This window comes from Aplidium turbinatum, chromosome 2 (assembly GCF_918807975.1).
Source record: "Aplidium turbinatum chromosome 2, kaAplTurb1.1, whole genome shotgun sequence".
Classification (NCBI taxonomy): domain Eukaryota; kingdom Metazoa; phylum Chordata; class Ascidiacea; order Aplousobranchia; family Polyclinidae; genus Aplidium; species Aplidium turbinatum.
In genome coordinates this window covers 19,846,925-19,874,863 of record NC_137473.1, presented here as the reverse complement: position 1 = coordinate 19,874,863, position 27,939 = coordinate 19,846,925, and the positions used below count along the sequence as shown (strand labels likewise).

Below are 27,939 nucleotides of genomic sequence, written 5' to 3'. Positions count from 1 at the left end.
GCGTCATTTTATAATCGGCATTGCACTAATCATCCCAACAACAAATACCACTTGATGTAAACGATAAAGCTGCAATAATTCTGGAACGACACGCTAAGTGGTAATTGAGGTTATTTTAAATGTTATAAATATGAAAAAGAATCTTCGTTCTATTTTTTTCTTCGTCATAACATTAATCAAGCATCTTTCCACAACCACAATAAAAACGACATTTCAAAGATTGAAGATCAATAAAAACCATGACAATATCGAATATACGTATTTATGGAAAAAATTTTAGTGGAGTTTTCTTATTTAAATGCCATTTCATGATGGTCTATATTTAGAGTATTTGTGTATTGCTTACAAAACCATTCATGTTGTCACGTTGCTATGTTTTCATGATGTAATTTTTTTAAGGTTTTTTTTTATGTTGTTCATTTATGTTTTTTAGTGACGTAATGTCATACGCTTGGCCGTGACGCTTATTCTATTGTGAAGACTATAACTCGGCTTTATAAGCTAAGATTTGATGTTGCAATCTAAATTATCACACTCAAAATAAAAACGATCACTTTTTTCAATGTCATAAATAGTACGATTTAAGTACGTTGAAGTTATAGCATTTGTGTAAACGTAGCAGGCTTGTACGTAGCCTATGCATACTTTTCAACAACCCAATAAAACAATAGTTCCCTAAATTTTTGTATTTGTGGTTTATTAAAACCCCAAGAATTGATTTACGAACCCGATATCATAGTAATGCAAGACCACATGTCAGAAATTAGTTTTGTTTATTGGGCGCTTTATGATATTTTAAAAATACGGATATATTTTCATTTTTAATGCATAACCCAAAGAAAAGCAAAATTTTATTGCACTTAAGAAATCTTTTGATGCAAATTTATGAAATTTATTATTGCTTCGTCGACAATATACGAGATAGACGTGGCCCCAGCCAACTTACAAGGAAACGAAGCGAGACATCTACTCGATTTCTCTGTTTCTTATCTATCAGTAGTAGCCAAAAAAAACGCCTTTCGCACAAGTATGCACTCAAAATATCAGTTCACATTGGATTGATTTCTAATAGATACCGTTTTTGTTTTTAATTGACCACCAGAATAAAATATTATGGTTGAACATTACAACATTCAACATTACATTACAATGTTCTCGTTTTGTCGCTTCTTCCTTTTTCGAGACCTCTGCTATGTTTGGCATATACAGTATTGTTTTTCGTTGTGATGGTCAGAAATAAAAACAAACTGAACTGAACATTATTTTTCACACTGATTAAATATGCATTATCAGGAATCTTCCATGAAGGCTTTATTGTGCAGTATTATTAATCAGAGATTTTTTTTCTGAGCATCCTCATATTTGGTAAATGTTGACCAAAATTTTTAAATGAATCTCTAAATGTTTACTAATATAAATGCATATCAAGTGCAGTTAGTAATTTCCAAAAAACTTTGCAATCTGTTTCACCTTGATCGGGGTCATCAGAATGTTCTTATTCAAATAGAGAAATTTATTTGAAATCATATTTCATTCTGCAGAAGCTCCGTCAGTAAAGAGTTTGTCTCTTGCAAAGCTCTTTTACTTCTTTCTTGATTTTAAAAACGCACATAATAACAAGCTTTCTGGAAAGCCATTTCACGGCTGGATAAAAAGGGAAGTGATGCTACGACTCCATACTTTCTAATGGTGCATTTCATGGTCTGGAATTTAAAGCTTGATTACGATTCTGGACCACGGTTCCTTTCATTTTTCACTTGTGGAGCAGAAGTGCAACCGCTAGAGATCAAAACGTAGCCTAATTAACTACAAGTGTTAGAGATATCCGGTCTACATACAAATCAGTCAAAAGATAGCGTTGAGGCTGTATACGGGGTCAAGGAAGTATTAAATCAGATTGTTTTATTTCCTGGCGTTTACATTAAATTTCCTTTATTTCAGCGGCATTTTCTCCCTAATTAATAGGCACATTAGAAAGAGTCATTTATTTATTAACCACTAATAACAAGGTTTAATTTTCCAACTGATCCCACGGTCCTCATTTGAGATCGATTTGACCTTCCGAAAGAACTAACTATACCTCTAGAAAAGATTTCATGAAAACATCCCATTGTGTTTGTTACAAACTGATTTCGCTCCTCAATTATAACCTTTTGGAAAAGATGCTACTTTAACTTATGTTGACGTTTTCAAGCGTTTGTTTTTGTAGCTTTGGTTGAGAATAAAAGTGCTATTTAAATGTGATAGCCTACCTAAACCAATATAAACGAAATGTATTCCTCATGACTCATGAAAGTTTATGCGTATACCACTCAATTGGATACTGGATAGGCCTACTTCGAACCCATGTATTCTTGTTGCAAAAAGGTACCTAAGGATCTAGGAAAGGTGCTAGATGTTCTGCAACGGCAGCTACTGAGCGACTGATTGCAAGATGTATGATGATGAATTAAATAAGATGTAGCCTATACAGTGATAATCTGCTTTTATGATCTGTATGATGATGATTTGAAGGAGCACATTGTCTGAGCAAAAATTTTGCAACATTTTGGTAGTTTGTGTGTTTTTTCGCTTTCACAACCGTGGAAAAAATCCAAACGACTAATTACTTAATGACTAGACTGTCTGATGACTAACATTGCTAATATTAGTGACTTGTCATAAGCAAAAGACAATCGGAAGCACGGAGACGTAGCCACGGGGCCTGGTAGGCAATCACACTCCACAAAAATATTAAATTTTCTATTATACCCCATACAAGTTTTTATTATATACATTACACAAGTTATGATTATTATCTAGATTCAATATCTTTGAAGTAGGCTTAGATGTGCAAGTCACATTGTGACATTTCAAGATTTTTTCATTGTCAGTAGGCTACCTGCAAAATCCTGTATTTTTTTGATCGTCGTCGCTTGAGTGCCTGGAGCCAAAAAGTTTTTTTTTTACCATCCCAGGTTGTGGTTGCTTCCTCGAACAAAACGCAGGCTTTTAGAGGCCAGCCAAACCTTACTCTTTTCATCATCCAAGACACGAGGATATTTTACTTTATTTAGTGGCAGAGGATGGTAGGCTATTATCTTTAGTGGCAATGTTTGGCTGGCCTCCTCCTCATCTCAAAACTTGTAGGGAAGCAAAATGCTAACTGCTCATTGGTGCGTGATTGAGTGCGAAAGCCAGCTAATTAACTTGGACTTACTTGTTTACTGCGTATTTTTAATCAAAACCCACTTCATTGCATAACATAAATACTGAAACTTATAAAGACATACTGCACTTGCACTTACAATTTACATTGTATACAATACAGTATCTTTCAGCCTATACGTTTTAGTTTATTTATTAATGTCATATGACTTAGCTCACTCTTGATTGTGTCACGTAAATTTTTAATCTGCCATTAATGGCAGTAAGCATGGCTAGCTACCTAAAGATACGGCTTGATTCGTCACATTTTGCAGAAATTTCCAGATTTTGCTAACTTTTGGCGAATGTTTAAGCAAAATTTTCTAAAAATTATATTTTTACGCTTTGTTTGCTGTTTTCCCCAAATGACACGATAGGTTTTACATCCTCACATGTTGAAAAACAAAGAAAATTTGATTTCGAAGATTTTAGTCAGACTGTTAATTTTTCAATAAGAGTCTGATTTAGCGTTTTTCAACTTACTTTTTTTCATTTGCTATTGCTTCTCCAAAGCAAAAAAAGCTTTTATGTCATTAGGAGACAGCAAAAAGTAAAAACATCTCAGAAAATGTCAGTCAAACACTAGCAGTAGGAATCAAAATCTGCAAAATGTGACAAATCAGGCCGCATCTCCAGGTGGCCATGCAGTAAGCTACTGTAGATACAGTATTTATATTTTAAATAGACTATGTTTCAGCAATTAAAATACTTGCTTTACCAAAAAGTTTTGCAGCTCTCTGAAAATTTTCAGTCTGGCTACGTCACAGGGGTGCCTTATTTGTATGAAATTACGATAAACCGTAGTATAGAAAATTGTTAATGCATCACAAAGTAACTAAAAGACTAACATGCTGTCTCAAAAACTACAAACGTCAAACAAAGAAAGGAAATATACAAAAACCAAACAAGCAAACTAGTTACATGCAGTTATCTGCCCAGAAGGTGGCTTACACTTGTTACGCTTTTATTGGTCAGCGAATTACAAAGAAGTACAATATTACTTTTATGAGGTCAATAAATCGGCTTTGTTAAGCGGAGTTGGAGATTTTAAAACTTCGTTGACAAACTAAAGATCGAGATTAAAAAACTACTGCTGCTTTATGCGTCACGCAAGATCTTTACACATGATAGATTACGTGTCTGTTTGCTGGCTTGATTGAACCAAATAATACGTCTAAAAATTAGTAAAATCCTTTCTCGAAGGAATATATTGCGACAAGTACACAAAATGTCAATGATACGTCAGAGAAAGCAAGAGTGACAAAGTACGATGCGCAATTATGTAATTTTGTCTTACGCACGCAAGAACAGTAAGCTAATGACGTAGGAACAGTGTGCGAAGCCACTGTGGAGTGCACTTACGCCACAATGAAACGTGATGGAACTACGAGTGGAATATGTCAATTTAGCACAGAACGGATTTGAACGCAAATCACCAGTTCGCTTATTTGACGTCGAAAATGTTTGTAACTTTCCAAAATATGTTGATCGCTGCCTGAACGCATTTATCAAAGAATATTCATGAATGTAAATTACATAAATTGCTATTTAAAAAAAATAGTTGCTGATTTTTAGTAAACTTGCGGATAGGACCCTAGAGTTTTAAGTATTTAAGACCAATTAAAATTAAATAAAAATACCAAGCTGAAAACCTAAATATAGTTTTTCATAAGTTGACTAATGTCTTTCATTTTATCGTGCTTTTATTATTATGAAAACATGATAGACTTAAGTCAACTTACACGAACCACGAACCTATCACGTCTCCGACATTTGCATAGAAATATTCGAGCAATGAATTCTACGTTGATTGTGGGGAAGAAAATCGTTTATTTCGGCCAAGCAATGTTTTCTTATGTAGAAGAAGCAGCCGAAACAAAACATAAATCCTTTAATTTCAGGGATAATTCGACGTCGTGAGCAAAATTTTTGACCGATTTTACACATTCAGAGAATTTTGTCTATTTCTATCCATTCACTCCACGTTGCTGGTTTTTCATAAACTTAAAACTTCATGGGTTTTAAAACAATTAGATGACGTCACATTAAACTCGCGTGCTGCCTGTTTGCAGGGTTGGTGAACATTAAGTAATCAATCCGTTAAGCGTAGTTGAAAAGAGTTTTTCGGTTACAGAACGTTTTTTTCTGAATGTCAATGAAGACTTCATTTGACGCAACTCTCGACCTTCGTAACACAAACCTTGTTGTCATGACGATTATTAAACATTGCAACCTCAATTGAGTTTACAAACGTGAAGTTAAAACAAAGGTTAGCTCTTTTTTTGTGACTCAGAAAGTTTTAAAACAGATTGAGACTGCGTAATTATTTTCATATTTTTGTGGTGAGGACAACCAAAATGCTGACTTGATTACTGAATATCCTATAAGCTGGTGGAGTCTTGATGATGATAGTTGACCAGAACTTCAAAAAAATGTGGATTGTTTTTTTAACAATCATGAAGTGTAATGCAATGTAGCAGCTTGTATGTGGTAACAACGCAAACAATTTATTTGAACCAAAGCAAGCCAGTGGGAATATATTATTGTTTTCCATATTTTCGCACAGCAGTTTGCACTATCTGGATAAGAAGTACCAGTTATGATTGCAGCACGTTCTTCATGATTGAGATTGAGATTGAATGCGGATTTCTGAAAAAAAAATTTCAGTGAATTGTTTTTATGTTGCCTATAAGGAGATTTAAATGTAAAATGTAAATGGATTTTCTGTTTCGCTGAAGCGCATTGGCAATATGATACTTTCCATGCCCACCAATTGCATTGCAAACATTGTGGTATCGATCGATCATATCGAATAGAAAATTATGTTCCGAAAGTGTGCAGCAAAATAGTATGCAAGTTTGTTGGCAATGTAAAATACTTGGAAATGAAATTGCTTTACATGGTTAAGCGAATTAAAGAAATAAAGTACAGCATTGTGGGAAGAATTTGACTCCCAACAAACGATATGAATCACTTTTGTTATGCAACAAAAGTTATTTTTGTCGACTACCGAGTGGTGAGAGCGCCTGCTTGTCGTTTCAAAGCACATCGGCTCGACACCACGCCAAAGCACGCCCTTGTGCATCGGAAAGACATGCATGAAAAATGATTGGAAACAAAACTTCTGACTCGATGTCTCTGCGCTGTTTCCAGCTCTCTGTTGTAATACGTGATTCGTAGTAATAGTGCACAGTATTTTGTCATAATGACTTCAAAATGAAAATTATACCATTTTAGTACGTGGTGATATAGCTTATACTGTAGCAGCCTTTGTTTCTTTGTTGTAACTTATTGAACAGCTTTACCGTGTTTTCTACGCTTTGTATAGACAAGGAATAAATAAAAGTCAGTCAATTAATTTACACAAATCTATAAATAAGAGGTTACAAAAATATCACACCTACGAATACAATTATCATTAATTAATTTCTTATCATCAGGCCCATCCGTACGCTATTCAGTTGATGGTATGGTGGTTTATGTTAGTCATAAAACATTGCCCATCAAGAACATGACATTGCCCATCAAGAACAGGACATTGCCCATCAAGAACAGGACATTGCCCATCAAGAACAGGACACTAAAATGTTATTTAGGTTCTTAATTAGAAACACTGGCTATTGTTTCGGTGAGAGAATATTTTTATCAACACGAAAAAAGTCTTACACAAACATATAAAGCTTAGTGGCAGCAGTAGCTTGTCATCTTGAAAGCCATCATGCCAAAAGTTACAAAAACGGTCATCAATATTTCATTTGAAACACTTCTTTGTACAAAGATGGCTTCATTAGATTCATGCAACTTTCCAAAATCACTCATTTTAAAATTACTGGGTTGATCTTTAGCTTCATGTAAGGATTGCACCGCGAACTGGCTCCAGTTGTCCTCTGTATCTTGGAATTCTCAACCTTTTAAAGCATAATCTACTTATTTAAGAAAGGCATGAACTTAGAACTCATCAATGTACCAGTTCTAACAGTTTTGAAGACACGTATCGAAGATATAGAAACACTTCCCGTCCAATAATGAAAGGGGATTATTAAGCAGAATTTTTAAACGACTCAAGAACGCGTCGCGACATACAGTTTTAGAATCTCAATTATTGTCTGTTGTAATTTATATAACTTGCTTAGGCTGTATGCGTGATGCTGGGCGACCGGGATTTTTTTAAGAGATGATGTGTTTATTCTATTTCACATTAAGGCAAGCATCGTCAAAAACATATAAATGTGTTTTAGAAAAATTGAACAGAAAACAAACTTCAGGATGAAAACAAAATGAAGTTGTCTGTGCAGGTATTTTTCTTGATTAATTGGTACAAGAAGATTCCATCGGATCCTCAAGCATAGCACCATGCAAGAAAACAAGCTGAGTGCTAAATCAAAATTACGAATATGACTAGCGAGTTTCTTGTAAGAAAACAATTAAATGGTCAATGTACCGTATGTAATTGGACACATTGAATACCATAACTTTAATTTTTCATACCCTGCGTATTTATATTAAATTACGTAAAATTCTAATAACTAACTTTAACATCCATCACAAATTAAGTTATTTTGGAATCTTGGCTGACGACTGACACTTTTAAACAGCTTTTGGCATCAGTGCGTGTGAAGGCTGTTATTAGCAACCGAACAAGCCGCACTTTCCAGAAGCGATCTGGGCGTGGATTGCGTGGCCTGGTCTTGCGTAACGATTAATGCTGCATAAAACCAGCTGGTATTCTATGCCTTCCAACATTTCAACTCAGTGGCCCAGAGGTAGCGGAACAAAATTTAAAAGTTATTAGCTTACATGAAAAGCGACTGTGCAATGAATTCTCGATTTACCGTTTCAATGTTATTTTTGTAATAATATTTAGATTGCTGTGATTTAACGCGGTTGACGGCCTTAAACAAACTTTCATACCTGTTATTTTCTTTGAGATGAAAGGTTGAATGCACAATCATAGTCAGAGCGATCATTTTTTACATTACAAAACAAGAAATTTGATTCGGTGAGCTGTGAAAGTTTGCTTGATCTGCTTTGCTAAGCAATACCAAGTCATAGTTGTTGCAATAAATCAGTCGATCAAATTGTATGAGGGTTATTGTTTGGTAAGCTGTGGTTTCAAAGTACGGTATCTAGAAGCATGCTAGAAGTAAGCAAGAACTGAGGACATAGATTTCACTTTTCTGTTAACGGGACGATAACAGCGATAAAATTTTCAAACTAAAATTTATTAGAAACAAGTTCGTGACGTCAAAGAATTGCAATCAAATCAAAGTTTCTCTAAAATTCAAATCCTGAAAATGCATTTGTCATGAGCTTCCCAGATGGGTCGATCACAAACTTTTAAGTCTTCGGGCCCACGAGCCTCAGCTAAAAGCAAAATTATAACTACAATATAACATTATGCAGTGTTGATTAGTCATTTGACTTCTTGTAATTATGAGGTTGTTCCTTACCGTAACCATAGTTACGGCTGTCGTACTTGCTGTTACGGCATTTGACGAGGAAGACGAAATACTATCCCGGTCAAAAAGACAAGCAAGATCTCAATCTGTACGACCCAGAGCGAGAAGAAGATCTAACATAAATGTGGAAAATATTAGATCAACGTCCATTCAAGTTGGATTCAACTACATCAGCGGCGCAAAGGGATATCTGTAAGTAAAAACTAATTCAAGAAAACCGACTTCTTAACGCTCTTTTATACATATTATGCGTGTGCAGGTTATAGCAGTAATGTTTTGAAAAGAAATTCAGTCACTACCGTAAGCTACGTATTTTGATCCACAAATAGTCTTTTCATAAACACTGAAGGCCTTATTTACTAACCGTTTTAGAATAACCGGAATTCGAAGTTCTTTATTGTAACCACAAAAAAGTTTTAAAGCTTCATAAACAAGTTCAACTATTCTTTAAGTCAGTGATAAATTTGCTGAAACTATTTGATCCGCAAAAAAATAGTTATTTGTTTTAATCTTACAATTAGCAGATATTTCTGCTTTGTAACAAATTAAAATGAATACTGCATAAGTAGCAGTTTATTGTTTTTTTATTAGATAGTATTCAAAGGGTTGCCTACAGTCTGATAGTGCTTTCAATCTAATTGTTGTCACAGGAAATTATCACTTTAAAACATCGTCAGACACTAACTAGAAACAAGCCTACAAATTTACTTTAAATTTTGCTAACTTTGTTAATGTGCAAATATTCACGAAATAACATTTGCTACAAAAAGGTTGATTTTTTTCAGAATCAAAATAATACAAAAAAAGAAGCAGTATAGGTTCAATCACAGAAATCCCAAATAACCATATTTTTTTTAATAAAATAAGTTGCAGCAAATACAATTGACAGCACAGATATTATCATTGTTTTCGATTCTGAACAAGAAACAGAACAATTTTTTATAACCAATAAGTTCAAGTTTACTTAAACGATTTGTATCGTTTGATACAAGGCCTATTCTATATTGTTATGGTTTCACAATTTGATATTTGTTAAAAGTTCTTAGGCCTACAGTATATGTCAGATATTTTGCAGTAGCCTATGCTACTGTGCAACGTATTTATCTATTTTTTTTAAAACATAACTTATGGCTATCAGAAGTACTGATATCAGAGTAATTGCTGCTTTTTCAGGTTGCTGACTAACTATGTAAGTGGATTTATTCAAGTGGGTGATCTGAAACTTGACATTATCTGCATTTTTTATCACATTTTATATTATGTGCCTCAAATCTGTCTTAAAATATCAAGTTTATGCAAAAAGTATTTTGTGTTGTACATCGTTGTTAATAGTATTTGACAACGATATTACCAAACCGTAAATTCCACAGCATCACCGCAAAGGAATACAGCGAGGAGGAAGGTAAAGTGACACAAACTGTTGCTACGTCGGAAAAAAAAGTTGATGAGCATAAAAGACAAGCGACTTTGATCGAGCTGCACCCCGGGGTAAGTTGGAGGGACCTATGTGAAATTATCATTACATCATGCCTGTAGGTATATCATAATCGTGTATGCTACAATATTACATTTAAATAATGAGTAAGTTACATACTGTAATGTGGGAAAACATCGGATTTCAAAGCCAAGACGTAAAAAGTATGTTTGTAAGACTAGCGTTAAAAGATGGACTTATTGTAGACGCACTATTTTATACAATAACATGGTTTTATAGTTTGGTAAGCTACTCACTATTTTATTTCATGGTCCAACAATTTATACTTGATAATCCAAACTCTAGTTATTCCTTGGAAACACTGTTTCTGTTACTCAGATGAAAGATTACTCGAAAAATTACGCAAAACCAGGATTTTAAACTTAAAATGAAGAAATTCGCTGCTTTTGATGCAATTTACGCCTTTGTATTTGATGTTGGATAATAATTATGCGCTATGTAAGATATCCAACTAGTATTGTGTAATTTTTTCAATTTCATTTCTCTGTGTCAACATTTTACAAGGCTGAATATTTAACAGCAAATTAACGAATTAAACTTCACCGAATATTTCAGAGAAGCTACTTGATCGAAGTTCAGGCTTTGAACAGGGCTGACAAACTTATAGGCTCTAAGGCCTCGGGTGTAGTCAAAACAGCTCTCCGATGTTTCGTTTGTGATGGACGAGCTTCTAACAACGATTGTAAAGGACCGTCTACTATTTTGGAATGTCCTAGGGGAACTGTAAGTAGCTTATAGGACAAATATATTAAATGTCACTTTATCTTTTTTTGTGCTGTGCTTTCAAAAATCAGTGTGTCACCAGTGTGAATTGTCTACATCACTCTGTCAACATCTTCATCTTTTTTCACTCAGACTGTTTCATGGTTTTCAGCACAGTCTCTCCATCTGATCTTTGGCTTTTCTCACCTTTATTTCTAAACTTCCAATCGCCCCATTCTTCTTCCAACATAATCTTCATCTTTTTGTGTAATGTGCCCAACCATTTAAGATTTAGATATGATCTTTTTTTTTATTCACTATTACACAACAGCGTCTACGAAGTGCTCTATTCGAACATTTTACATCACCCTGTCTGAAGCTATCAAAGTGCATTCTTACCTTTAGAAGTACATAGCGGCTATGTTTAACGTTTGCTGATATTCAAAGCTGTGGGGGCATGGACGAGTGGTGAAAGTCAGTTCGATACAATCTTTGCATTCGGTTGTGTCTTGCCAAGACACTTGATGACGTGCCAAGATAAAGACACTTGATGACGTGTTAAAACACTCGATTACTGTATTACAACAAACCCGACTGTTTCTCTAAGGTCGGCTACATAGCATTGTTATAATGCTTTCAATTGCAATACAATCCACAGGACAGTTGTTTGAACGAACTTCGATACCAGAATGGGCTGACCACAGTGACCAAGCGATGCACCCAATATCGCCCAGAGTTTGCCACTAAGTTCAGAGGCGGTGTTGATGCCACCGAAGCTTGCCAGGGGACTATCGCGTAAGAAATAAATGATATTCGTAGGTTATTGAGTGCATGAGGTGAAAGTCCCACTCAAGATCTTCATCATCTGTTACCGGGAAAAGCTTTTTGTAATTTTATTTCTCTGAAGAAATTGCAAAGAAACGGAATTGTTGCGTCAGTTGGTCTACTTTTCCAGAACTACTACGCTATAGTTATATTGTCTCTAGTGAACGTCGTTTTGGCATAGGCTTTCTTGTACTTTTACTTCAATTCTTGATTTAAATTTTCAATTAAACGTGGTTAACCTTGCATCAAAGTTATTTGTACAAAAGTAAAAACTTATCGATCGGCCAAGGCATTTACTGTTGCATATTTTGTCGTATTTGATAATGGCAAGTTTACGGTTCATAATGATACGTCTAGGTTTATTTGTATGTGATATAATAATACTGTACTGCATATCTATTTTGCCATCTCAGTTTAGAAAACGTAACAGTGAGCTGCATGCGGTAAGCCTAAATATGTTTTAAAATATAATGTATTTCGCTTTAACGATAAAAAAATAGTTGCCCCCCAAAATAGTTTTTCTGCTACCGCACACTAAAAGTTTTTGTCTGACATCAACACTGGTTTTGGAGTATTCTGATTTGAAACAAACTTAGAATTTTCGATCAAAAGATGAATTCCCAGACAGCAAATGGCTCTGCACCAGTTCTACAATACGCAGAGGTTCTCATTCTATAATTTAAATGTGCCTGGGCTTACCTCTAGCTATTGTCGACTTAAACTGGCGTAACGACACAAAGTTTAATCTTAGTTTAGCCTACTAGCAAAAGCAGACAAATAAATGGTGTTTGTCTTACAATGTAGAGCCAATTCGAAGAAATCAGTGTATTTCTGTAATTTGAGTCGCCTAAATATTTGAAAACAAACTCGCAAATTTTGTGCCTTCAACGTTTTTTCCCCAAATGAAATATGTTGCAAGAAAGCTGCCATTACGTCATGTACTAGTCAACAGAGAAATCTATGAACACAATTTGAAATAGTGTTGCGTAAAAGTTAATATAGAATGATTTTACATTCCATTTTAAACGGGTGTTGCATTTAGTATTTTTGGTAAAATGAAAATAAATCGTCCAAATAAAGAATTTCAGGGTCGTCAAATCAGTCGCCAAGCGAGAACTCAGCAAATGCATTTCAGCTGCTGTCCAAGTCAGCAAATGAAATTATTAGCTAACATCGGACTTGCTTGGTTATTGCTTGCTAAACTGAATTTGCTGACTTATAACATGCCAAATTTCAGATTTCTCAGTTTCATCGTTTGTCAACTTCAGCCACTTGCTGATATGTTGTGAGCTCAGTTAATTGTTACTTGCTCAGCTGCCATTTGCTCAGTTTACAACTTTTGTTGTCCGCCCCGATGACTCAGTTGGCTGGTGCGTGACTTCGTGAAGGAAGAAGCTTCAAGATTAAGTGGCGCTGGTTCGACTCTCGGAGTGTATGCGCTTGAGCAACATATTTTAAGAACTGCTCTCTATTCAGCGGCACCTAGTGGAAGGAATAATTTTTCTGCAACAACACTTCAACAATCGGAAACTTCACTCTGTCAATCTCGATAACCGGCTCTGCGGCAAAAAAACACTACAAATATGCGAAACTATTAGGAATAACCTATCAAGGCTTTGTCAGTCCAAAGATAAAGATTCAAAACCAACTAAAAAAACCAACCGACTTGTAGGAGACTCAAACTTCAGTTGCTAACATATTATTTCGTTTTCAGGAGGGACTCATTTTGCTTTTGTGCGTGCAAAAGTGACCTATGCAACGCGCAAGAACTGCCTTGTGCCACACGTAAGCACATAAAATATATTGGATTTAATATATGTGTAGTCAGTTGTAAAGTTATGTTGATATTGACAAAATTCTATAGAAAATTAATGTTATTAGCCTTTCAGTCCTCGGGTTTTGACACAAAAGCTTAGCTAATTATATTTCTGAAACACTAAATTCAAGTCGAAAAATTACTGTTTATGGAGCTACAAAAATAAATGCATACTATAGCAAAAGAAAATAGAAAAATACAACAGAAAATAAAAATGATAAACTCTCTTTAAAAAAATCAAGAAGAAAACGAAAGTTTAAGGTTGTTTATGAAGTTTGCTTGCTTTTTACAAAATCGTTTTTTATTTAGGTTGTTTCCCTGAATTGAAACCACCCAGTGGAGGATTTGTTGACTGCACAGACAGCAACCGGGGAGGGTCTATTTGTAAGTGGAGCTGTGATAGAGGACGGAATTTGATTGGAGTTGATTCTTCCATATGCAGGAAGGATGGAACATGGAGTGTGATCACTCCTCCGAGATGCGCTGCTGAAAGTAAGGATCGTTAAATATTAGGATGGGCAAAGAAAACTTGTTATTACTAATTCCATTCTAAATTGCCTTTCTGAGAAAATAGAATAAAAATATTAAATAGTAAAAACGGTCAATAAAACCGGCAGCCCACAGTTTCCACGCAACATAACCACGTGGAAAATAAAAAACCTATTGTTGCGTTTGTGCATGAAATACGTTTCTTAGAAAAAATATGAATGAAACAATTTTCTGTTGTAATATGTTTATTACAATAATATTGTTTTTAATTAGTTTTGTTTAACGGACATTGAATTTTTGTAAACTGATTATAGAAATACAAAGTAAACAGAATTAAATAGAAAGTTAAACTCAAGTTTGTATTATTTCGTTGTTTTGGACATTGGACATTGGACATTGGGCAGCTTTGTCTGATTCAAATAATAAAATGATATAACCTACTTATAGGTCTACGCTGGGTAATCTCTTAATGTGCAATTGTTTTGGCGACATAACATGAATAGATATTTTTAAAGACTTTTAAAAAGTTTGTATTTTCATCTGTACAATGGTGTAACTGTACAACATCGCTTTTTGTTTTTGAGCTATGGGTTTCTTGTTTTTTTATTTTTTATTTTTTATTTTTTAGTGCCTCGAAAACAGCCAAACAGACTTCCTTTTCGATGCCCAGAATTGAATAATCCGAGGAACGGAAGGATAAGTTGCACCAATGCAAATCAGCCGAGATCAGTTTGTTCCATTTCTTGCAATAAGTAAGCACGAAAACTGAAAACCTTAGGTTTCTTTGTAAGGTTGAGTATCATAGTAGATCCAATTAGACTAAAAACATATTTTATGCTCTATCCTACTGACAGGCCTATTGATTTTTATTTCATTAAAGCATCCTTGCTTCAAAATGTTAAAACTATAAATTTCGCACTTTCATATTTTGCTACGATTTCAAAAGTTGTATAACAATCGATTTGTGGATACAGAATTTTTTTTATGAAACTGAACGTTTTGTTGTTTTATTCTAGTGGTTACGAATTAACCGGAAGTCCATCTAGAAGAACTTGTTCAAGCTCAGGAAAATGGACTCCATCATCTTCCAAATGCACAAGTAAGCATATACAAATTACTCGGTGGGTGTAACTACATCCATGTTTTGAAATTTGATTCGTAAGAGAGATTGAATAATGCAATTTTGGAAGCGGTGTCATATCATGAGCAGCCTGCTGGTTGCATTCAACCGTTTGTCAAACTACTTCGACCATTTATCGTTGAAATGGTAGTTATAAATGAAATCGTTTACTTCCGTTTAGTTTGATTTTATGTCTGACTATCATATGATAAAAATAAATGGTAGGCTATTAAATTAGATCTATTGTACGTAGTGGGGGTTTAAGCGACAAAACGTAAGCGACAAATTACAAATATTCAAACGTGTTCAAGAATAAAAGAAAATACAGAGTAAAAAAGAGTAGCTACGTCACAACATAGGCAAAAAAAGTGGAATAGTAAAGTAAGTAAATACAGTATCAATAGATATCAAAACATGTAGATGCAATTGTTTTGTTGGTCGTCAGTGCAATTGTTCATGCAATTGTTTTGTTGGTCGTTTTTCAAGAATGCTTACTGCATCACCTGGTTTGTTCTGGTTATCGTAAAGATGAGAAACTTATGTTAAGGCAACCTCACATAAAGAATTCTTTTCACAAACAATACTTATGCAAATACTTTACATTCATGACATTGTCCGCTCGTAATATCTCCTGAGTAATTGACGAATGAGGTGGAGATGGCTTTTTCTTGTTTACAACCCAGACAGCAAATCAATCGTTTTTTACATTGACTCAACGTCTGCACACGTTAAATCAATGTGAAAAATAATTGATGTTCTCTCTGGGAACACACGTTTGCAAAATAATCCTGCTTTTTCAACAACCAACATCTCTTTCCTTCACCAGAGATCACGTGCCCCATTATTACAAGGGCCAGCAATCGGGTCATGACTTGCACCGATGGAAACCGTCTGGCCTCTGTTTGTAAGTTCTCCTGTAGCGAAACGTACACTCTGACAGGCGAAGATTCTCTCACATGCCGAAGGAACGGGCGATGGTCGAAGGCTCCACCCAAGTGTAGACGTAAGATAGGTTTCTCTGTTTAATTTGTGAACTATATTTTCTTTACGACGGTACATGAATCAAATCGAAATAGGCTACCTTTGCAAGACATCATAAATCCTTGTTTGACAAATATCCTCTTAGAGTCAGTTTAAACTGACAAAAGTAAAATCATCAATATTTCACGAAAAACTATTTTTTCTCGAAATAAACATTCATTCCTTTCAAGTTACACCTAGCGAAAGCTACCTTGAAGGAATGAACAAAAAACTCGGATTCATGAGGAAATGGGTTAAAAATAACCTTTGCAATCTAACACTCAAAATTGTGTTATTGATTTAAAGGAACAAACTATTGCAGCATCTCTATGCAGATTGGTATATCAGAGCTACATGTGTAGTAATTAAAATCAAAACAAGTATGTTTGTGTTATCGAGTTTTGCTTCGAAAAGTCTCAGTGAGAAATTAATTGCAGTCATAGTGTTTAAAGCTACTCTTCTGCAGGAGATATCTTTTTATTTTGAAATTAGAAAACATCTACAAACTGTAGACAACTAACACCTAACAACCACACGACATTGAACATGACATAATAACATGAAAATAAACTAAAAATTGCAAACGTTTTCGATCGTACTCATATCAACCCTTTTCAAGTAACCAACTGACTTATGTTTTTCATAAATTGAAATTACAAAACTGATCTACATAAACAAAATCGAAAAAAAAACGCATAAGAATGAGTTTTATTTGTCTATGGTTCAAGAAAATCACCTCTTTACCGAAATTGTATTTACAAACTGCTCCTGCTCCAAATTTAATTTTTGTGATCTTGTATCTGCATCCACTCAATTCCCAACACGAGCTGTCTCTATTCGTTGATTTTGTCTTCTGAGTATCTTGAGACAGTATTAGTTGTTCTTCATCTTGCTTATAAAGTGGTAGCATTCACGTTATTCCATCCGGACACTGCTACGATTGGACTGTGTTGCTATCAAACACTGTAGGATTGGCATTTCTATATTAAGGTCCGTAAATGGGACAGTGATGAATGATGTTTGATGTGTTGTGCGGTTTAGGAGTGTGAACCACATATACAGGATGACGATTCGGCAAGACCCAATTGAAACATATTGCAATTAAAGCGTCTCACTCCGGCGCGAAGACGATTGAGCCTTACCCTCGTTGAGACAGCATCTTGTGAAATATTTATTATATTTTTTGTTTATTAACTTTGATTCTAACTCAGGTCAGGGATGCTTCTTGAGACCACGCACGCCCCAAAATGTCTTGTCGGAATGTCAAGACATTACTGAGCCTGAAGAGGGCGCAATATGTCAGTATTCGTGCATGGTTGGTTACAAATTGGAAGGAGACTCGACTCAAAGATGTGCAAACAGCAAATGGATTGGAGACACTCCGTCATGCATAAGTAAAGCACCAAGAATATTTTACTACTCTTTTGTAGAGATGTAGCTATCGTTGCTGAACACCATTACGCAACAAACTTATACCGTACAATGAAGCAGAAAAGCAAAGCTCTACGTATTTCTATAAGAAGTTATTAACCAACTCTATCGAAATTGCCATGATTCGTAATTTTGCTGTCGTAAAATGATTCCATGTTAATTATAATCTTGAACAACTTAAATTCTTGCAAAACATTTGAATTACAAAAAAGCTTGTTGATCTGCATACTGATACCTGCCACCAAAAATTTCCAGGATTGAGTTGCAGCCCTGTTCTTGCACAGCCACAATTTGGTTATGTTCAATGCTCGAAAGACCAGTTTGTTAACTCGGTTTGCTCCTTCCGATGCCAGAACGGCTTTGCAGTAATTGGTCGACGCTCGGTCACGTGTTTACCTACCGAACAATGGAGCAGTCGTCCGCCTAAGTGCCGACGTGAGTAAATCATGCTTTTGATAACAAATGTTGCTGTTTCCGCCTGCCAACAAACTTGTGTTCAGCGGCAAATTGTTTCTATGCAGAAGCCACATATGCAACTGCAACCTGCGTGAAGTAGTCTTTTCTGTTTAACTGCTGGCACACAAGAAAGAGACTACTAAAAGCATGAGCTCACATTTTAATGGCAATAATAAAACATTAGCTTTATACTTTCAGGCAAGATCATTAAATTTCTTAGTTGTTTTAGCTTTTTGACTTGTGTGCGTATTCCGAAAAATAATACAAAAAAGTAATTTTCCTGTTTGTAAATAAACGTATACTAACAATATTTTGCGCGACATCTATCGAAGCAGTAAACTGTTACGCGAATGTAATCTCCGTGTTTTACCCAGGCGTTCGTTGTCAGCCTATTGGAGACTACAGTGATGGATCATATTCATGCAATAACGCAAACGGTGTTGGAAGTGTTTGTTCATTTCGATGCAACACTGGCTATGGATTGCCCCGTAGGTCCAAAAAGAGGGTAAGTGATTGTGGATTAGGAAATAATTGGGATTGCTCAACAGAACAAAATAGTATAAACACAGCCTGTATTCAGATAACATGCCGTGCGCCATCCGGGAATGTAGATCCTGACGTCACATATCCAGGAAGGTGGAGCTACCCCATTCCTAGATGCGAAAGTGAGTTTTGTGGCCGTAGTCTTCATGTCATAGCAAAGATGGTTGAAATTTATTTATGTTTATTGTTGCCTTTAAGGCAAGATCTAATGTTTGCGAAAGATTTCGGTTTTTCAGTTTTGGGCAGATATAGTCTGTGTTTTCCGGTGTGACTACTGGAATTCGTCATGAATGTTCATTACATATCTAACCAAAATAAAAAACACAATAGAAGCCTACTTCTTAATGTGGTAGTCTACTATAGGTTACTGTTGATTTGGCATTATCTGCAAGTCTTCCATTGCGCAGAGGCTCGATGTCCGGATAGACCTCTCACCAACGGCCTGTCGAGAAGTTGCACATCCAGGGACTACAGGGAGGTTGGAAGCGTGTGCTCTTTCCGTTGTCTTCCCGGCTACTACGTAGCTGGCAGGACGACGATCCAGTGTCTGAGAAATAGATTCGGATATTCAAATGGAAGATGGTTAACAGAAAACCCAACATGCATTAGTAAGTTCAAAGTTACATTACCGTAATATAAACAATTAAAGCAAAAACAAAACAAAATTCTGTTGCCCCATGCACTTTTTTAGAAGAAGTTCCAATCAAAATTGTTATCGCTCTTGCAATGGTTCTGTTATCGTACTGACTGAAGTAACGTATGAAGTTGAGATTTTTATCGCAAGGACAGAAAACTGCTATCTGGCTTTGTATTAAAATAGGCCTAACTCTTTTTTTTGTGCTCGTCAACCGCAATTATCAACAATCATTCATCGTTGCAGGGAGGCAGTGTGACAATCGAGTTGTGCCCAGTGGCTCTTTGAACTGCACTGACGGAAGGTTTGCCGGATCAAAATGCACTGTAGTTTGTAACTATGGATACCAAGTTACTGATAACCCGGATGTTGAATGTCAGATTGATGGAAGATGGAATCGTCGGGTGCCGCTTTGCATGCGTAAGTTCAACGGTGACGTAATGAATTCAACAAAAAAGGTGAATAATGTCTGCATAAAAAAGGTTATTTGTTAAAACATCGCTTGATACGGTTCAGGATAGAAATCTTGCATTAAATGGCATGGCTCATTCTATCCGCTGTTATCGCATGAATGGCTCCCTTCCGCTTCAACAACAACAACAACAACAACAAATTAAAAGTGGTCTTGTTCCAATGCAGAAAAAAATAATAGAAGTTTATTGCAAATTTTAGGTGTGGTATGCTTGGAAAAGGGCTTTTCACAGTTCAGGCTCCGCAATCTGGCATTCAATTGTGGTCGTCCGCAACAGTCTGTGAGGGGAGTCAACCGATACTTTGCCGACCACAAGTGCACGTTGAGGTGCAGGGCAGGCTACAACATAAGAGGAGGAAACACTTCAGTTTGCAGCAACGATGGCAAATGGATGGTAGCAGACGATATCACTTGTAATGGTAAGCGCCATGTTTTTTTCTTTACCATTTGCACTTTTTAATATTCTGTAGCCTACATTATTACATTTTAAATCTGCAAAATTGAGAAAGTGTTTAGGTCCTGTACACATGTGTACAGGGTTTTCGTTGTTGTTCCAAAGCATTACAAAGTCAAGGATCAGTTTCTGCTGTGAATAATTTAAATGATGTTATACGAAACTGAGTGTTATGTAGCGAAAAATAAAATACACTTCGTACATGCACCTAAAGATTACCAGCTAATATTATTTAAAGTTATGCTACTATAATCGGTTCATAAATCGAACAAAACTTTGTTTCGTTTATAAAGATAGTATAGTTTCGGGAGAGAGTTTGCTTTTTTATACCAAAGACAGGCAAGACACAACAATAACACAAATAACACAGGGTTGAGCATTACAACAGTATATTACATATTTACAAATAGTTCAACATTCAACCGTTTTCGGCTAACTTACTGTAAGCCCTCATCAGGAATCTGCAAATATTTATAAACTACAATAAATTTTACTTCTTGACAGTAACTACCGTAACTAGCTAACTATTTGTAAATATGTAATATACTGTTGTAATGCTCAACCCTGTGTTGTTGTTGTGTCTTGCCTGTCTTTGTTATAAAGATAGTGTTTTTAAACATTTTGTTTTTAACATCATCAGGAATCTGCAAATATTTATAAACTACAATAAATTTTACTTCTTGACAGTAACTACCGTAACTAGCTAACTATTTGTAAATATGTAATATACTGTTGTAATGCTCAACCCTGTGTTATTGCTGTGTCTTGCCTGTCTTTGTTATAAAGATAGTGTTTTTAAACATTTTGTTTTTAACATCATCAGGAATCTGCAAATATTTATAAACTACAATAAATTTTACTTCTTGACAGTAACTACCGTAACTAGCTAACTATTTGTAAATATGTAATATACTGTTGTAATGCTCAACCCTGTGTTATTGTTGTGTCTTGCCTGTCTTTGTTATAAAGATAGTGTTTTTAAACATTTTGTTTTTAACATCATTTGTAAGCTAAGTCGTTGAATTGTACATTTAACGATTTGTTGACTTTTTAATTAAATTCATGTTTTATCATTGTTATTATATGCGGATCAGACCAAAAATGGCGGAATGAGTTCTACTTGTTTAAATGCAGAGGCTGATCTCATTTCGTTGTTTTCTTCCAGATATAAACGAATGTGAAACAGACAACGGAGGATGCCAGCAAAACTGCACAAATGTGGACGGAAGCTTCCGATGTAGTTGCGGAAAGAACTACAAACTAGGAGCAGATGGAAAATCTTGCATGCGTAAGTTCAATTTTTTTTTATTGTACTTGGTCTTTTTTAAGAATTCAAGTTTACCGTCTGCTCAAAAGCATTGAAAAAAATCAAACAAATAATAAAACGCATAACAAGTTTTCTCATTTATCATCACAATACTCATTGTAGTTTTCTAGGGTCACATAGTCTCCTGAATGCATGTAGCCTAAACGGAAAAGCATGTAATGTGATTAAAGTTACTTTATGGGAGGATGTGACATCTTTGCTCGTTTCCACCTAAATCTATCACTGAGTAGGCTATATCATTCATGATTTTAACATTTGACATTGTTATTCTGTACAGTGACGGTATGTCCTGAATTGAAGCAAAATGACCGCTTGGGGATAGAATGTTCGAACAGGAATCTGATTGGTTCCCGTTGCAGCCTCACTTGCATTGTGGGATATGATTTACGTTTCGGACCAAGTCAACTAACCTGCCGCCAAGATGGAGCGTGGAACAAAAATCAAGGAAGATGCAGAAGTACGTGCCATTAATTAAAACATTTAATGCTCTTCCGCTGCTTGTCAATAAATGAAGGCAAAGGTTTTAAATGACGTTGTGTGAGATTCTATGCAATTTTTATGGTAAATTTCCAATTAAAAAATTTTCGGCAGTTTTATTTTATTGCTGTGGTTAATGACAATTGTGTTTGTTATACTCTTGTGTCTTTGTTGTAGAAATCAGATGCGCTCTCCTTGAAAACCCGATGCATGGAAGTCTTTCGTGTAGCAATCGTAATGTCTTTCAATCAAGATGTAGCAGTTCATGCGATGAAGGATATGAATTAGTTGGAGAAAGTGAAACAGAATGCTTGTCCACTAAAACATGGAGCAACCCACTGCCAAGATGTAGAAGTAAGTACTTAGGTTTCATAGCAACTACTCGCTGAGTTAGCCTACCTCCGACGCGTAGTCGGCTATATGACGACTAACAGGGATTGTTGCCAAAGAGAAAATACTGTAGGCCTACATGCATAAAAAATGACAAACTTTTCAGGCTTACAAAAAATCAGCATAGCCTATACATAGTAGCCTACCTGCAAAGTCAGGCCAGTGTGATTTGCTTCGACTGATGCCACACGACTTCATCGCTCATATTATAGGCTAGTGTTGCATTCACTTAAACAACAGTTAACGCCGAGATAACGTAATCTTGGTGGTAACGATTAAACCTTTTATTAATAGTTTATTGTTGAACGTCTTATGAATTTCATTTTTGGATGTGTGAAGTTTGATGTTTACTTTGTGTGCTGCAGAAATCAGATGCCCTGAAGAAGGCACAAAAATAACCCAGGGTCGAGCGGAATGCACAGATAACAACTTCTTTCTATCACGATGTCGCTACTTCTGCAATCCTGGATACGAGTATGAAGCCACTGAAGGACAAAACCCGATTAGGATAGGCCAACGGCTATCTGGTACTTGCAGAAGCAATGGCACTTGGTCGATTGAACCACCTCGATGCGTGAAGTCATCATGCAAGCCGACAGTCGAAAGCATGATTGCGGTAAGCGTTTAGCCTTATTTGGTCGTAAACTAATGAGTCATTTGATCAGTTTCGTGAACTACGTTTTTCATCTCAAAACACAAAAGTTCATTTTCAATAATATCAACACGTAGGTTAGTTATACGATATCGCATATACTTGAAGCTCGTATATTTTTATGGCTCATGTGATGAGTGTGTAATTGCATCGACATGCCTAATTTTAGACCAGTGAATGTTAACGAAAAGAAAAAATTCTTAAAATCATATTAAAAACCATCATAACAGCAGTCGAAGAAACTGCGAATGCAAAATTAAAAATACGGTGAAGGCTTGGCTTTAGACAAAGCGTATTCATTTGTAGCCTACTAGGCCTAGTGATAATCCACATAGCAGCATAAAAGAAGTTGGTAAAGAGTGCATGTCATAGAAACTTGATTTTCAGGAAAGACCGAATAGCGCAGTATCATGTACAGAAGGTAACCTGTTCGAGTCGGTCTGCACCATGGTGTGTCAGATCGGATATCAAGTCAGTGGCCCAAAACGAATCACGTGCACAGAGTTTCAAACATGGTCACGAAGCCTCGGTCGGTGTGAAAGTAAGAAATATATTGTGATTTATATATTAGTGTTATTTTGCTTTTAAGTTACCAAAGGCCACTCGTAGACATTTTGACAAAATATTATTACAAATATAATAGAAACCAGGCCTATGCGGTAAAAGCAAGATAGCAGAACTGTTAATTGTAAATACATCATGGTAACAAATGTGTGTAACCTTACAGAAATCCAATGCTCGGAATATGCCCCACTACTGAATGGCCAGATCACTTGCACAGACTCAAACCTTTATCGATCCCGGTGCAGGTTCGCATGTGAGGAGGGATATAACCTGATAGGTGGCGCAGTCACAACCTGTACATCAGATAGAACATGGGATCGCAGAAGGCCTCGCTGTCAAAGTACGAGAATGAATAAAAAGTTGTTTGTATTTTTGTGTTTGAGGATAAAAAGGACTAGGATTATCGCAAAGTTTAAACAACGCCTACACTACTGGCTACTTTCAGCTATAAAACAACATATCATTGCATCACCACAATCATTCGTTTTGTGTTTGGCAGTTGTCCAGTGTGATGAGTCCCAGACCTCACTCAAGGAGGGAGCCGTGTCATGCACTGCTGAACACTTTTTCGGGTCGGAGTGTACATCGAGGTGCAATCCTGGCTACCAGTTTGATGCTGCGAGCATACGATCAATTTCTGATTTTTCACCAAGAAATTCTGCTGGTGTGGTCAGCTACAGGTGTCTTGCAAGTGGATTGTGGAGCAGTGCCAAACCAATATGTGTCAAACATAGTTGTGTGCCGCGTGTAGCTGTGATGGATCGTGTAAGTAAAATTAGCTCCAGTCAACAATTCTATTGGTTTGAAACGGAATAGTCTAAGGGTGTTCCAGAGTTGTTGTCTAAGCAAGTAGCCTAGAGCCCTAGATGGATATTTGATTGAAGTTCTGTTAGTTGCTAAGATCAGTGATTTTCAAACAAAACGCCGTGAAACTATGTAATCATTGTTTGCTGCTACGAATGTCGTTTACCTTGAAAGCCCATGCACATAAAATCAACGTTTATTCAGATGTATCAACGACCAACGTATCTACAACACAAAAGAATTGCTTGTGTTTTTTTTTCAATCTTAGTAGAATTTTTAGCCTTTTTCTAACAAAAGTGGTGTAAATATTTTGGCATTGATATTCGATCTGAGAGAAACTTTATTTGGTAATAAAAATGAAACTAATTCATACTTGGCTCAATATTAACCCAATCAATATTGATCAAAAATCCATAAAACATACCTGTCGCAGCCGTAATATATGCTCTGTTTGCTAAAGAGTTTGAAACTATCAGTGAGAAACTGATCCTTATAAACCAAAAGCTAAGAACTTCCACTATACAAAATGCGTTTATTTCGTTGCAGCAACGTCCAAACGGTCGCATCTCTTGCACCGATGGCGAGCGATTCTTATCTGTGTGCCGGTTTAGATGCGAAGAAGGTTATGAGATCGTTGAAGGAAGTGACAGCACTCAATGCACAGAAACAAGGCAATGGTCTCACCAGCTTGGCCGATGTACAAGTAAGACTTTATCATTTATACAGCTTTCTGCAATAACATTGGTGGATATAGCAGTCGCACAATTTAACAATAACTAATATTTTAAATTAAACACGTTATACTATCCATAATTGCTCAGAGGGATCTTTTTTAGTCTAACAAACGACGCCAACCTTGTATTACATTAGCTTGCTTTGCTTTAAGGAGTGCAATGTCAAGCTTTTGATGAGTTTGAGAATGGCCGGATGACTTGCAGTAATACGAACTTTTACCAGTCGACTTGCAACTTCCAGTGCTCGCCTGGTTATGATTTGATAGGAGCAAGCAGCTCAACCTGTCAGTCTGACCGAACTTTCAACAACCGTCAACCGTACTGCCGAAGTAAGTGAATTACAATCAGATTTCGTAAGAATGTCATGTTTAAATCATTGTTCATGCCGAGTTTTGTAATTTAATTAATCTTTTATTGTATTTGGCTTAATTAAGCTTTTAATTTTTTAAAACATCACTACTCCTGATGATTTCCAACGGATTGTTGTTACAATAACAACAGCGCAAGTGATTTTTTGCATTTTAATGCATCTCGTTTTTCTAGAGATCGAATGTTCAGAAAATCACACAACTCTTATCAATGGAAATGCCACGTGTTCTGATGGGTCCCGGTTCGGGTCCCGCTGCGTCTACGTTTGCAATCCTGGTTTTGAAATGATTGGCATTTCAGCATCTAACGTTGTTGATAACGTAGCTGAGCTCATGTGCATGGCTGATAGAACATGGGGGGGTTCGCTCCCACGATGCAGAAGGAAGAGATGTTCTGTCAATGACGGCGCTCTTACTAAAGTAAGTTCTTGTTTTCATAGCTGCAAAAAGAAAGAGACTAAACGTTTGTGAATTTTGTGAGTTTTCAAAAGTGACCTCGCCGTTGTCCATTGCGTTTCGTATGTAGATAAATTTATCTACCATGTAGGCTAGTTGTTTTTACATGCTTACAGTATATGATACTGTACTGTAGTTGCAGTGACATATACAAAGGTTAGGTTGTGGGGATCAAAGGCTACTACTTCTACCGTTTATTCGGCTGTTCGCTTTAACTTTGGTCACATTAACTTGGTTTAGTTGCGATGAGATTTAAATTTTTTAATTTGTTGTAAATCGTGAAGTATTTAAAATATTGTTATTCGGTTTGACACAAACTTTCTTTCAATTTAATTTCGTTTCGTTATGTGCAAAAAATTGACTTCTACACTTGTTTTAACAAAATTGTCTCTCAATGCAGTCCCACTAAATTTGAATCCCAATCTTTCGAAGATGCGTTTGCGAGCCAATGACAATGTCAGGGATTCATAATGCTATGAATCCCTGGACAATGTTAGCTCAATTCAGCGTTGCGAAAATTTTTGCGTAGTCTCATGTGTAAACATTTTTCAAAACCCTTTTTCCTAGAAAATTATCTACGTACGCCACTGTGTAACCCTACTTGTGTAATGCGTTTACCGTTTATTTTGTTTTATTCCAGGCAGCTCAGAACGGTGTGGTGTCTTGCACGGAGAAAACCTTCTTCCGTTCAGTTTGTACGGTCACGTGTAAGGAAGGCTACCAGCTGATTGGACCGAGCAGAACCCGTTGCACAGCAACAGCTGATTGGGCGCCTACTATTGGATATTGTCAAAGTTTGTACTGTTTTCCGATAATGTATCAACAATAAAAAGTGCCGTTTGCTTTGGAATAATTAACCATTCTATTATTTTTAGAAATCAGATGCCCCGAGCTAAGCAGACCACGGGACGGAGCGATGATCTGCACTGATGGGAACAGATTTAAGTCGGTGTGTACCTTCCAGTGCAACTTTGGTTACGAGCGAATAGGATCCAATTCCTCCAGTTGTCAATCGGATAGAACATTTTCAAACGAAGAACCAACTTGCAGAGGTTGGTATTAACATTTCATTGCAAACTTTAACAGAAATTATTTGACACATAGCTTAACGATGTCAATTATCTTGCCATGTGCACTTACAGCTGTTTATAGACAATTTGATAAAGACAATCACTTCAATCACTCAATCCATAATAATAACATTATTTCCTCCACTAAGTTCATGGAGTAGTTAGTCAGTGTGACGCTAGGCCCACTGCATTACACTAACATACCGTGGTTATATTTGAAGTTATTTTTTTATAGAAAACGTTTGTTGAAAACATTAAATGAAAGAACAGCGCGATGTTGCATTCCAAGACTTGCACAGCCGTTGAGCATTAAATAAACGTTGTTAAAGGTCAATAGCATCGCTGAAAAATTCAACATGTTTCATTTTTTGACAGAAATTACGTGTCCAGTTTCCTATACGTTTCTTCGGAACGGTGTAGCAAGCTGCACCAACTCAAACAAGTTCGCATCTCGTTGCGAGTATGCATGCAACAGCGGCTACGAATTGACAGCTACAAGTGTTTCTGCTGCTGTCTGTCTCTCCAGCTACAGATGGGATGCCATTGAACCAGCGGCTTGTACAAAAATTCGTTGCTCTCAAGCGGATCCAATCATTCTTACAGTAAGTTACGTTTTATTGTCGACAAAGATCATTTCTGCCCAGCGATAGTTACCGTATTTACTTGATTGTAAGCCGCGGCTTATAAAGTTTTTTTTTCCATCATGTTTGCGGCTTAAATTCAAGGGCGGCTTACAATCAAAGGCGGCTTACATTTTTTCTTTTTTCTTTTTGCCTTTTTCCTTGTCGACTTTGCCCTAGATGTTTTGCTGTACTGCGTTGTCTGTTGCCGACAATTGTGAAGTTGTGACGTGCATTTTAAATTGTCACATGCATTTATGACGTGCATTCGAAAGAAAAAAAGGAGTAGTCAGTTTTATTTATGGTACTTAACAGTAAACAGTTTCAGCTTTGCGTGTAAACAGTATTTGCGGCTTACATTCAAGGGCGGCTTAC

At 36.2% G+C, this 27,939-nt stretch overlaps 1 protein-coding gene across 1 annotated transcript in view; it reads left to right on the top strand.

Annotated features, from left to right (window-relative positions):
• The first annotated feature begins 8,619 nt into the window (after nt 1-8,619).
• Nucleotides 8,620-27,939, top strand: part of LOC145788409 (complement receptor type 1-like) — a 42,833-nt gene continuing 23,513 nt past the window's right edge. The window contains exons 1-29 of the mRNA XM_082600176.1: nt 8,620-8,837; nt 10,016-10,133; nt 10,696-10,863; nt 11,501-11,637; nt 13,382-13,452; nt 13,793-13,975; nt 14,601-14,724; nt 14,989-15,071; nt 15,919-16,095; nt 17,324-17,506; nt 17,799-17,978; nt 18,374-18,504; nt 18,580-18,664; nt 18,950-19,150; nt 19,423-19,596; nt 19,849-20,067; nt 21,268-21,390; nt 21,707-21,886; nt 22,084-22,260; nt 22,662-22,912; nt 23,336-23,489; nt 23,676-23,852; nt 24,012-24,277; nt 24,863-25,019; nt 25,203-25,379; nt 25,594-25,838; nt 26,515-26,668; nt 26,750-26,926; nt 27,320-27,546. Of these exons, the coding sequence (XP_082456302.1) occupies nt 8,620-8,837; nt 10,016-10,133; nt 10,696-10,863; nt 11,501-11,637; nt 13,382-13,452; nt 13,793-13,975; nt 14,601-14,724; nt 14,989-15,071; nt 15,919-16,095; nt 17,324-17,506; nt 17,799-17,978; nt 18,374-18,504; nt 18,580-18,664; nt 18,950-19,150; nt 19,423-19,596; nt 19,849-20,067; nt 21,268-21,390; nt 21,707-21,886; nt 22,084-22,260; nt 22,662-22,912; nt 23,336-23,489; nt 23,676-23,852; nt 24,012-24,277; nt 24,863-25,019; nt 25,203-25,379; nt 25,594-25,838; nt 26,515-26,668; nt 26,750-26,926; nt 27,320-27,546 (4,917 nt within the window). The remainder of the gene's footprint in view (nt 8,838-10,015; nt 10,134-10,695; nt 10,864-11,500; nt 11,638-13,381; nt 13,453-13,792; nt 13,976-14,600; nt 14,725-14,988; nt 15,072-15,918; nt 16,096-17,323; nt 17,507-17,798; nt 17,979-18,373; nt 18,505-18,579; nt 18,665-18,949; nt 19,151-19,422; nt 19,597-19,848; nt 20,068-21,267; nt 21,391-21,706; nt 21,887-22,083; nt 22,261-22,661; nt 22,913-23,335; nt 23,490-23,675; nt 23,853-24,011; nt 24,278-24,862; nt 25,020-25,202; nt 25,380-25,593; nt 25,839-26,514; nt 26,669-26,749; nt 26,927-27,319; nt 27,547-27,939) is intronic.